Consider the following 12,652-nt stretch of genomic DNA (forward strand, 5'->3'; position numbering starts at 1 on the left):
GTATCCCATTACATCCATGTGCCGTGTGTGCCCAGCACAGTCCCCCCCTTACATCCATGTGTGCCCAGCAGAGTTCTCCCTTACATTTATGTGTGCCCAGCAGAGTCCCCCTTATATCCATATGTGCCCAGCAGAGTGCCCCTTACATCCATATGTGCCCAGCAGAGTGCCCCTTACATCCATATGTGCCCAGCAGAGTCACCCTTACATCCATGTGTGTCCAGCAGAGTTCCCCCTTATATCCATATGTGCCCAGCAGAGTCTCCCAAACATCCATATGTGCCCAGCAGAGTTCCCCCTTACATCCATGTGTGCCCAGCGAGGTCCCCCCTTACATTCATGTGTGCCCAGCAGAGTTCCCCCTTACATCAATATGTGCCCAACACAGTACCTCATTACATCCATGTGTGCCCAGCACAGTCCCTCATTACATCCATGTGTGCCCAGCAGAGATCCCCTTTACATCCATATGTGCCCAGCACAGTCCCTCATTACATCCATATGTGCCCAGCACAGTCTCTCATTACATCCATGTGTGCCCAGCAGAGTCCCCCCTTACATTCATGTGTGCCCAGCAGTGTCCCCCCTTATATCCATGTGTTCACAGCAGTGTCCCCCCTTATATCCACGTGTGCCCAGCAGTGTCCCCCCTTACATCCATGTGTCAGGGTCATGCTGTCTGGCAGTGTACTGTATATGCTGGTCCCTATTACAATACACAGACCAGCACATCCCCTGCCAGCCACCTGGGGTATTTTCCTGGACAGTTGCTGCAGCCCAGATAAAATCTAGCAGCAGGCCAAATATGGCTGCTGGGTCATGGTTTGGAGACCCCTGATTCAGGGAAAGGAAAAAAAACCCATATGAAGCAATGGTCCAATTTGCTCCAGTAGGCTGAAAAAAAATATTCCTTGCTGATCCCCCAGAAGCAGGGGCGGACCGACAACTCATGGGGCCCCCGGGCAATAGGGGATCATGGGGCCCCTGTGTCCTTGCTCAAACTAAAAAAAGCCTATGAAAAAGGTACCAGGGACATCTCATGGGGCCACCTACTGACCCCGGGCCCTTGGGCAGTGCCCAAGTTTCCAAATGGTCAGTCCGCCCCTGCCCAGAAGACAATCGGATATTCCCCGGATCCTTTGTCTATTGCAGAGACTTCTCAAGAAAGGCATTTCCCCGCTTTCCAAATAAAAAGAAAACATCTTGGATGGAGCTGAGCTTTAAATATTTCCTTCTTTATCCATAAATAAAGTAAATTTAATATAATACGAGGGGTCTTCAAAAAGTTTCTGCACTTTTTCTTACTAGAGTTAAAAAAAGATTTTTGAAACTTTCTGAAGAACCCTTGTGTGTGCTGTGTATATATCTCCATTATTATTATTATTATTATTAATAATAATAATAATAATAATAATAATTGTAAAGTTTCAGCTTTCACAGACTTTTTTTCAACATTCAATAATTTTGTTAAATTCCCAGTCAATTGACTGAAGAGTGGTTGCTAAAGTCGCTTCAAATTGCTAAGCTAAATGAGCGATCCTTTGCTGAGTCTGTCAGGCCGTCTAATGAGAAGCAGGAAGAATATTGTGGTCTTTCTGTCCTCATCTATTAAAAGGTGTTGGCGGCTGTGGAGCTGCAGAAAACCCCAAACCATCCTAACCAAAAATTTGGCTTGCATAGAATTACCGTCACTGTACGGCGCTGAGCGCACGGTCACACTTCCCTATTTACGGAACATTAGGTAACCCGAGTCACAAGAGATTCTGCATGGTCATGGTGTGCGTACTCACCGAGAGATACAGCATGGCGTACATGGCAAGGGAAGCGTGTCCAGAATAGAACGATTTCCTGAAAGAAAAAAAATTGAATTTAATATCTAAGTCGGCTGGCCACACACATAAAAATATTAAAGTATAACTAAAGAAAAAAAAAATAAACAAAAAGAAAAAGTAAGATATTGGTATGGTGCCAAAATTCACCTTCTCTATGTTGTTTCATGTGATGAAAGTTGAAACATATCCATTTCGCTTAATATAAAGCATAAAAGTTGCTTGTTTTTGTATATATATACATATATATATACATACATACTACAATACACCTCCCTCCTTCCGATTATGTGAGCAATTGCAAGTAATTGGAAGGAGGGAGGTGTATTTTAGTACAGCATTTTTTTTCCTGATTTTTATGCAAACGGAAGCAACCTTTGTAGTTTATATTAAACAAAGTTTATTTGTTACTTCCCAATTACCTGTAGTGAGCTGACAACTCTGCTTCTGCTGCGCTGAAATCCCATGTAGTGTTGTCTGCCCACCCACTTTTTCCACTACTGGATTACAGAACATGTCCCCTTATGTTATGGAAATGAGGCAGGAAGGGGGGATTTTGTAGTCCAGGCGGTGAAAACCGAGCAACAGGTATTTTTCAATACTTGCAGTGTTTTTTATTTTTTTTTTACCCCCATCATTTTTGAGAAATGGGAACTCGGTCCTTGTGACAGTGATGAGTATCTATTGCAAACTTAAAGAATGTGCCTTCACAATGCTTAGTTCGGCATCTGCCCTGAAGTCTGACTCAGCCTCTATGACCTTTACTTGTCCATACAATCCATGCAGAGGCTCATAAATGCTGTGTGTAAGATATTAGCCAACACTTTACGGTACAATGATGCCTCCTACAAGCCTGGTTCCTATATTAGTTATTAACAGAATGAAAGAAGACTGTAAGGCGATATGAATAATATACTGTAATATATATATCTATATATTATATATAATATATACGCATGCATCTCCCCAGACCCTGCATTCACTATATCTGGTCTCCCCGGACCCTGCATTCACTATATCTGGTCTCCCCGGACCCTGCATTCACTATATCTGGTCTCCCTGGACCCTGCATTCACTATATCTGGTCTCCCCAGACCCTGCATTCACTATATCCGGTCTCCCCGGACCCTGCATTCACTATATCTGCTCTCCCCGGACCCTGCATTCACTGTATCTGGTCTCCCCGGACCCTGCATTCACTATATCTGGTCTCCCCGGACCCTGCATTCACTATATCCGGTCTCCCCGGACCCTGCATTCACTATATCTGGTCTCCCCAGACCCTGCATTCACTATATCCGGTCTCCCCGGACCCTGCATTCACTATATCTGCTCTCCCCGGACCCTGCATTCACTGTATCTGGTCTCCCCGAACCCTGCATTCACTATATCTGGTCTCCCTGGACCCTGCATTCACTATATCTGGTCTCCCCAGACCCTGCATTCACTATATCTGGTCTCCCCGGACCCTGCATTCACTATATCTGGTCTCCCCGGACCCTGCATTCACTCTATCTGGTCTCCTGGATCCTGCATTCACTCTATCTGGTCTCCCCAGGACCCTGCATTCACTATATCTGGTCTCCCAGGACCCTGCATTCACTATATCTGGTCTCCCCGGACCCCGCATTCACTATATCCGGTCTCGCCGGACCCCGCATTCACTATATCTGGTCTCCCTGGACCCTGTATTCACTATATCTGGTCTCCCTGGACCCTGCATTCACTATATCCGCTCTCCCCAGACCCTGCATTCACTATATCTGGTCTCCCACAGTACACAGAACATGAAAATGCAATTATTTTTGTAAATATAAACTGCTAAATACCTTTTCTCATCAGCAGTATATAGCAGTCTTGTGACTTATATCAGTTTCCATTCGACCACTGGTTAAAGCTTGTAGGAGGAATTATCATTCTTCTCTGACTGTCCCATAAGGCTGCATAACCCCTGACCCTCTGTCTGGACAGCACTGATTGGCTCCGTGCTGATCACATACACCCTCCCAAAGAAAAAAAAAAAGCTCTTTAGCCATACACAGTAAACTGAGCATGTGCAGGGTGACTCCTAGAGCTCTGCATTATCTGCAGATGGATTGGGGACAGTAGAAGAAGGAGAGGATCAGAGAAGACAGGATCAGCCAGCCTTTTTACACCATGTGGAGGATTAACCCCTTAAGTTCCACAGTGAGTATAACAAGCATGCTTTACTGTATATACAGACTGATTGTACTGGTGTGGGTTTAGTAACACTTTAAGATGCCAGCGCCAGGGACAGAGGATGGCCGGTAAATTTAATGACAGCACCCTGCTGAATCCTGGGAGAGGTGAGTGGCTGTTTTTTAAAAGTCAGCAGCTTTTGTATCTGCTGACTAATTTTTTTCAGAGGCTTTAAGTTAGGGCATATTAAAATGGAGATACATAGACATGATTGTTACAAAATTGTCATCAAAGTTGCATTATTCTTCATGATTGATTTATAATCAATAATGTGAGTCGATAATGATGTTATAAGTTATAGTTTAACTAATTACTTGTAAACACTTCTTTTTTGTTTGTTTCTTTTTTTTTTTTACTGAACAATGCTGCATCACGCTAATGCCTAGTACACACAATAAGAAAATCGAACAATCGTCCAATAATTGTTCTCATACGATACCAGTACAGTTCAGTATTTGTACGAAGAAAAAACTGAAGCCCAAGGCCACGCATGCTCAGAAACAAAAGAATACATTACAATACAATACATTATTTCACTTCCAAAGTTGCATTCTGTCTTATGAGAATTTTCCTAACTTTAGTAACCTCTTCATTTTCGATATGAGACTACCATGCAAAAATCCCAGAAGATCATTCGTCCGATATTCTCACCGAGTGTAGTCAGCCTTTCTCAAGCTTTTAAAAATGAGAAACCCTTAAAATACATTTCTGGTTTCAGGGAATCCTATATACTCTTGTAGGGCTTCTCACCTTCCTGTGGATCAATGCTTGGCATAGGATTGTGTATACAAAGGTTTTCTGGGATTTTTTTTTTTTTTTTGTGATTGGTTGAACTAGAAGAGCCTGTGCCTTTTCCACCCAGCTAACCTGGATTACCAAGCAACTTCTGGAGGAACCCTAATTTTCCATGGAACCATGGTGTGAATGGTTGCCCTACAGGAATCCTAAGATTCCACATATACAGTCAGGTCCATAAATATTGGGACATCGACACAATTCTAACATTTTTGGCTCTATACACCACCACAATGGATTTGAAATGAAACAAACAAGATGTGCTTTCACTGCAGACTGTCAGCTTTAATTTGAGGGTATTTACATCCAAATCAGGTCAACGGTGTAGGAATTACAACAGTTTGCATATGTGCCTCCCACTTGTTAAGGGACCAAAAGTAACGGGACAATTGGCTTCTCAGTTGTTCCATGGCCAGGTGTGTGTTATTCCCTCATTATCCCAATTACAATGAGCAGATAAAAGGTCCAGAGTTCATTTCAAGTGTGCTATTTGCATTTGGAATCTGTTGCTGTCAACTCTCAAGATGAGATCCAAAGAGCTGTCACTATCAGTGAAGCAAGCCATCATTAGGCTGAAAAAACAAAACAAACCCATCAGAGAGATAGCAAAAACATTAGGCGTGGCCAAAACAACTGTTTGGAACATTCTTAAAAAGAAGGAATGCACCGGTGAGCTCAGCAACACCAAAAGACCCGGAAGACCACGGAAAACAACTGTGGTGGATGACCGAAGAATTCTTTCCCTGGTGAAGAAAACACCTTTCATAACAGTTGGCCAGATCAAGAACACTCTCCAGGAGGCACACATGCAAACTGTTGTAATTCCTACACCGTTCACCTGATTTGGATGTAAATACCCTCAAATTAAAGCTGACAGTCTGCAGTTAAAGCACATCTTGTTCGTTTCATTTCAAATCCATTGTGGTGGTATATAGAGCCAAAAATGTTAGAATTGTGTCGATGTCCCAATATTTATGGGTCTGACTGTATTATCCTATCACCTAATATATTTGAATGTGGCCATCATTTATCTTTTTTAAATTAAGAGAAAGATATTTTTACACCTCTCTTAGACCTCGTGGGTGGGATCTCAGCTGTGACATGCCAAACCACTCCCCCAAGGATAGCTATGCAACCCTTTCTAAAAACTTCCTTTATCTACAGCTCATGGTACATTTATGTGATGGTCACTGGAAAGAGTGCTTACATTTGTGGTCAGTTAGAAGAGCCCACCTTCACCTCTAAATACCTAAAAAGATTGGTGTTAGCGGTCACTTTTATGAGAAGCAGAAATTGCTTTTGGCTCAAGGAATTCCTAAAGACCCATAGAACAGCTTTTTTCAACCTTTTATTTACCCAAAGGAAAACTTGAAATACTTTTCTGGTCTAGGGGAAGGCCAGCTAAAACCAATCCATTGTTGGTCTGCGGGAACAATACTCCTACATTGGTGGTTAGTGGGAATAATGCAGCTCAGTGGTGGTCAGAACGGTACCCTTATAGACAGCTAAAAATATAATTGGCATCATGCAGCTGGCTCTGCCAAATGGCATTGGACATGGATCTATTCAGGGAGGTCAATAAGCCACAGCTCAAGGAATAACAAGCAACCTCTGGAGGAACCCTAAATTTCCATGGAACCATGGTGTGAATGGCTGCTCTTCAGGAACCCTAAGATTCCACAGAACCCCGGCCAAGAAAGTCTGCTCTTAATGCTTGAGTGGTAGCGCTTTCCCATTGTTCACTATCTGTTTGAGCTACTTAATGTTATCTGTCTGTTGAGAGACCTTGAGGGTTTGTAGGTTTAGCATTGTACTAAAACAATCGTTCAGCAATAAAGCAACCAAAAGGACACTCAAGGGTGGATTTATTGCATCAATGGGAAGCTCCACTTGAAGATACAAGTAGATTGTTAGTATGGTAATATAACAATTGATCCAAGCCAGTCTGCAATTGAGGGAAAGTATAAGGAGGTAAGGAATGGAAGAGCCATGTGACTTGCCATCAACAGCCACTTGAAATTGGTCATGCGACTACTTTGTGGACCAGCCCTTTTCATCAAGCATCGGGCTGATAATACTAACATATGTGAGGAAGATGTGAAAGCCTCAAAATGAAATTACAGTCTGCTGCAGCAGGATAAATCAATGGATATAGACAGAATCAACAAATTCTCTAAGCTGCTTTTAACAATAGTCATTATTCAGCAATTCTAACCACTTTCCCCAAATTACAGATGGCTGTATACAATTACATATCTTCACATGAACCACAGTAATCAAAACACGGAACAGTAAGTAAAGCTGTGAAAGTCTTATCAAAAATGACTTACTAGCAAATGTTGCAAATATAAGTCAAATTTTAAATATTTGATCTGGAACAATAAAAAGTCAGAGTGAAGTCAGACACATTGTCTATTACTGTAGAATAGATTTTGGTGGGAGTCAGCCAAGGTTTACTTTTTTAGCACTGTCCTGGAACCCACATGGGAGGTCTCCCCAAGCTCTGACTGTGCTATCTGGGCACTGCTCCCTTCATTATACAGTACATTCCAATATGGTCATCCTTGGGGGAGTGGTTTGGCATATCATAGCTGAGATCCCACCCACGAGGTCCAAGAGAGGTGTAAAAATATATTTCTCTTTATTTAAAAAGGTAGATGATGGCCACATTTAAATATATTAGGTGATAGGATACCTGGGGGGTGGGGGGTATAAAATTGCCTATAGTTACAGTAGGGTCTGGGGAGTTTTGGGTGGAATCAGGCAATACTTGACTCTTTGATGAGTTTTTAACACTATCCTAGAACCCACAGAGGAAGCATCCCACAGCTCTGGCTATTGCAACATGTTCTCTGGGCAGTGCTGTATTCATTATATATTCCAATGAATATGGCCATCCTTGGGGGAGTGGTTTGGCATCTCACTAATAAGATCCCACCCCCAAAGGGAATGGTTTGGTATCGCACTACTAAGAGCCTGCCCACAAGGTCTAAGAGAAGCATAAAATTCAATTTTTCTCTTAATGAATTTAAAAAAAAATGGTAGATGATGGCCACATTCAATTAGATTAGGTGATAGGATACCTGGGGGGTGTAAAATAGCCAATATTCACAGTAGGGTAAGTATGGGGCATTTTTAACACTGTCCTAGAACCCACAGGGAGACTTCCCTCAGTTCTGGCTGTTGGACCATGCTATCTGGGCAGTGCTGTATTCATTATATATTCCAAGGAATACGGCCATCCTTGGGGGAGTGATTTGACATCTCTTTGCGTAGATCCCACCCACGAGGTCTAGGAGAAGAGTACAATCCATTTGTTTTGTAATCCATTAAAAAAAACCCTGAGAGATGGTGGCCATTTTCAATTAGATTGGGTAACAGGGTACCTGGGATGTGTATGTTTACAGTACAGTTTGGTCTGAGGAGGTTTTGGGAGGAGTCATGTAAGGTATAATTCACTGCTGAGTTTTTAGCACTATCCTAGAACCAGAGGGGAGACATTCCCCAGCTCTGGCTGTTGGACCATGCTATCTGGGCAGTGCCACGTTAATTATATATTCCAAGAAATATGGTCATTTTTGGGGGAGTGGTTTGGCATCTCACTACTGAGATCCCACCCATGAGGTCTAGGAGAAGAGTAAAACTCCATCTTTCTCTTAATGAATTGAAAAAAAATTAAATTGGCAGGTAATGGCCACATTTCATTCTATATATTATTCTACAGTATATATATTCTGGTATTATGTGGACAGGTGAAGTGAGGAAATTCAGTTCCTTATCTAGATTGATCCAGATCCCTTGGGGGCATTTACAAAAAGCAGTGAAACTGACATCCACCAATTATTCACTCCAGGTAAATCTGGATTTCTATAAATAGTCCTATTAGACGTAAATGGTTCCATCTTCAGCAGCTCCTCCTGAAACCCCGGTGTAGGTTAGAGTACTTCTTTACCCTTGTAACCTTAAAATGTTACTAAACCCACAACAGTAAAATCAGTCTGTAGATGCAGTAAAGCATGCTTGCTGTACTCACTGTGTAACCTAAGGGGTTAATCCTCTGCATTGTGTAATAAGGCTGTTTGATCCTGTCTTCTCTGCCTCTCCTCTTGTCCAAATGTCCGCTCTGATGAGACAGACTGAACCTGTGGACCTTCTGCATATGCTCAGTTTAGTGTGTACTGCTAGAGAGGTTTTTTTTTTCTTCGGAGAGTGCATGTGATCACCACAGGGCCAATCAGCACTGTCCAGACCAGATAGAGGTCAGGGGTTTTGCATTCTCCTAGAAAGAAGAAAACTCCTTCTACAAGCTTTAACCAGTGCTCTGCTGAACACTGACAAAAGTCACAAAACTGCTATATACTGCTGATGAGAAAAATGTATTTAGCAGTTTATATTTACTAAAATAATTGCATTTCCATGTTGTGTGTACTGTGGGAGACCAGATATAGTGAATGCAGGGTCCGGGGACACCGGATATAGTGAATGCAGGGTCCGGGGAGACCAGATATAGTGAATGCAGGGTCCGGGGAGAGCGGATATAGTGAATGCAGCGTCTGGGGAGACCAGATATAATGAATGCAGGGTCCTGGGAGACCAGATATAGTGAATGCAGGGTCCGGGGAGACCGGATATAGCGAATGCAGGGTCCGGGGAGACCAGATATAGTGAATGCAGGGTCCGGGGAGACCGGATATAGCGAATGCAGGGTCCGGGGAGACCGGATATAGCGAATGCAGGGTTCGGGGAGACCAGATATAGCGAATGCAGGGTCTGGGGAGAGCAGATATAGTGAATGCAGGGTCCGGGGAGACCAAATATAGTGAATGCAGGATCCGGGGAGAGCGGATATAGTGAATGCAGGGTCCGGGGAGAGCGGATATAGTGAATGCAGGGTCCTGGGAGACCAGATATAGTGAATGCAGGGTCCTGGGAGACCAGTTATAGTGAATGCAGGGTCCGGGGAGACCAGATATAGTGAATGCAGGGTCCGGGGAGACCAGATATAGTGAATGCAGGGTCCGAGGAGAGAAGATATAGTGAATGCAGGGTCCTGGGAGACCAGATATAGTGAATGCAGGGTCCAAGGAGAGCGTATATAATTAATGCAGGGTCCTGGGAGACCAGATATAGTGAATGCAGAGTCCAGGGAGACCGGATATAGTGAATGCAGGGTCCTGGGAGACCAGATATAGTGAATGCAGGGTCCTGGGAGAGCAGATATAGTGAATGCAGGGTCCAGGGAGACCAGATATAGTGAATGCAGGGTCCGGGGAGACCAGATATAGTGAATGCAGGGTCCGGGGAGACCGGATATAGTGAATGCAGGGTCCTGGGAGACCAGATATAGTGAATGCAGGGTCCTGGGTTTTGTAACACTTTAACTCTGAAAAATGTGAAATGCTCCACCAAATACAGGAAAAACCATTGCTGTAGGTTTGGAGATCCAGTGAAATGGTTGAGGATTCTAGTAGAACTCTCAGGGGACGGCAGGAAAAAGACATATATTATATTTGCAAACTTGCTTGATTTGGCTATGAAGAAGCGAACAAAAGTGCTTCCGGTGAGCGATCGCTATTTTAAGGGACTGATTCTTAATTGCTGTATGAGTCAGAAGAATGGACTGAAAGGTAACTTTCTAGGTTAATGTATTTCCTGCCTCTCAGCTGTGCCAGTAAATGGTTATTTGTTGATTAAGAGCAGAGAAGATGAGTACAATAAAGCTGAGGAGGAACAATCCTCTAAGAGGCAAATGTGATAACGCCAGCTACAGTAATGGTTTTTCCTGTTACAAATGACTGCTGTTACAAACCCCTGCTACAAATGACTATATCTACAACTCATGATACATTAGTGTGATGGTCAATGGGAAGAACGCTCCTTACATTGGTGGTCATTGGGAAGAATTACCCCCTTACAGATGGCTAAAAAGATCAATGGTGTCAGTGGAAACCTATCTGAGAGGCAGGATTGCTCACTGCTCAAGGAACCCCCTAGCCACCTCTGGAGGAATCCTAGAGTTCCATGGAACCCTGGTTGAGAAACCCTGTTCTACACATAGGGCTGGTTATATCAAGGAAAGCGTCCTCGTAATTCCTCCACATCCTATATTGCTGTGCATACCTAAGGGAATACGGGTCATGTCCTCTTTCCGAAAAGTGGAAACGTAATCTGTTTGAAATGATTCCACAACCCATCCGGATTTCCTCCTATTTGACTGTAGAGCCTTTCAGCCACTGCCCATTCCATCTACTGTCGTTTCTGTACTACCAAAACCATTTGAAGACTGCAATGACCTCTAAATGATCAAAGTAGGTATGTTTAGAATGTTACAGTTCGTTTTACCAAGATCATGCAAAGGACTAAAAGCAATGCGGAGTGATTAGCAGTGGAAAAACAGCCCTAATTATGGAATATCACACACCATAGTGAAAACAACAGTACTAGCACTGCACAGCCCTTTGCCATCCACCTCCCACCACTGTAAATTAACCCGCTGCTGCTCACTTTCCTTTCATTGATCATAAACCTTTTTGATGTACAATTCCCAGTCATGGTTCTCAACTACTTTGCAATTTTTTTGTACATTAAATATGCCACATTATACACTGTGCTGTAAGCCATATACGTTCCCCCATCCTTCTAGGGCAGTGGTCTCCAAACTGTGGCCCTAGGGTCGGATGTGGCCCTTTGCTAGCCTTTACCCGGACCTTGGGCCACTATTTGTCCTACTGATACCAACAGTGGGGTATAATACCTGCCACTGACACTAATGCCGGGGCACTATTCTACCCACCAATGCCAATGCTGGGGCACTATTCCTCCCACCAGTGCCAATGCTGGGGCACTATTCCTCCCACCAGTGCCAATGCTGGGGCACTATTCCTCCCACCAGTGCCAATGCTGGGGCAATATTTCACCCACCAGTGCCAATGCTGGGGCACTATTCAACCCACCAGTGCCAATGCCGGGGCACTATTCCTCCCATCAGTGCCAATGCTGGAGCACTATTCCTCCCACCAGTGCCAATGCTGGAGCACTATTCCTCCCACCAGTGCCAATGCTGGAGCACTATTCCACCCACCAGTGCCAATGCTGGAGCACTATTCTTCCCACCAGTGCCAATGCTGGGGCACTATTCCTCCCACCAGTGCCAATGCTGGGTCACTGTTCCTTCTACCAGTGCCAACGCTAGGGAGCTATTCCTCCCACCAGTGCCAACACTGGGGCACTGTTCCTCCCACCAGTGCCAATGCTAGGGTTCTATTCCTCCCACCAGTGCCAATGCTGGGGCACTATTCTACCCACCAGTGTCAATGCTGAGGCACTATTCTACCCACCAGTATCAATGCTGGAGCACTATTCTACCCACCAGTGCCAATGCTGGGGCAATATTTCACCCACCAGTGCCAATGCTGGGGCACTATTCAACCCACCAGTGCCAATGCCGGGGCACTATTCCTCCCATCAGTGCCAATGCTGGAGCACTATTCTTCCCATCAGTGTCAATGCTGGGTCACTGTTCCTTCTACCAGTGCCAATGCTGGGGAGCTATTCCTCCCACCAGTGCCAACACTGGGGCACTGTTCCTCCCACCAGTGCCAATGCTAGGGTTCTATTCCTCCCACCAGTGCCAATGCTGGGGCACTATTCTACCCACCAGTGTCAATGCTGAGGCACTATTCTACCCACCAGTATCAATGCTGGAGCACTATTCTACCCACCAGTGCCAATGCTGGGGCAATATTTCACCCACCAGTGCCAATGCTGGGGCACTATTCAACCCACCAGTGCCAATGCCGGGGCACTAT

The 12,652-nt window shown here is 44.3% G+C and overlaps 1 protein-coding gene across 1 annotated transcript in view; it reads right to left on the reverse strand.

Moving 5' to 3' along the window:
* LOC149453936 (phospholipid phosphatase 3-like) overlaps window positions 1-12,652 on the reverse strand; it is a 43,791-nt gene that overhangs the window by 13,287 nt on the left and 17,852 nt on the right. Inside the window, exon 4 of the mRNA XM_089688007.1 lies at window positions 1,791-1,848. Coding sequence (XP_089544133.1) covers window positions 1,791-1,848 — 58 coding nt within the window. The remainder of the gene's footprint in view (window positions 1-1,790; window positions 1,849-12,652) is intronic.

This window comes from Staurois parvus, unplaced genomic scaffold (genome assembly GCF_062004578.1).
Source record: "Staurois parvus isolate SC_StPar_1 unplaced genomic scaffold, SC_StPar_1.0 ptg000444l, whole genome shotgun sequence".
NCBI classification, from domain to species: domain Eukaryota; kingdom Metazoa; phylum Chordata; class Amphibia; order Anura; family Ranidae; genus Staurois; species Staurois parvus.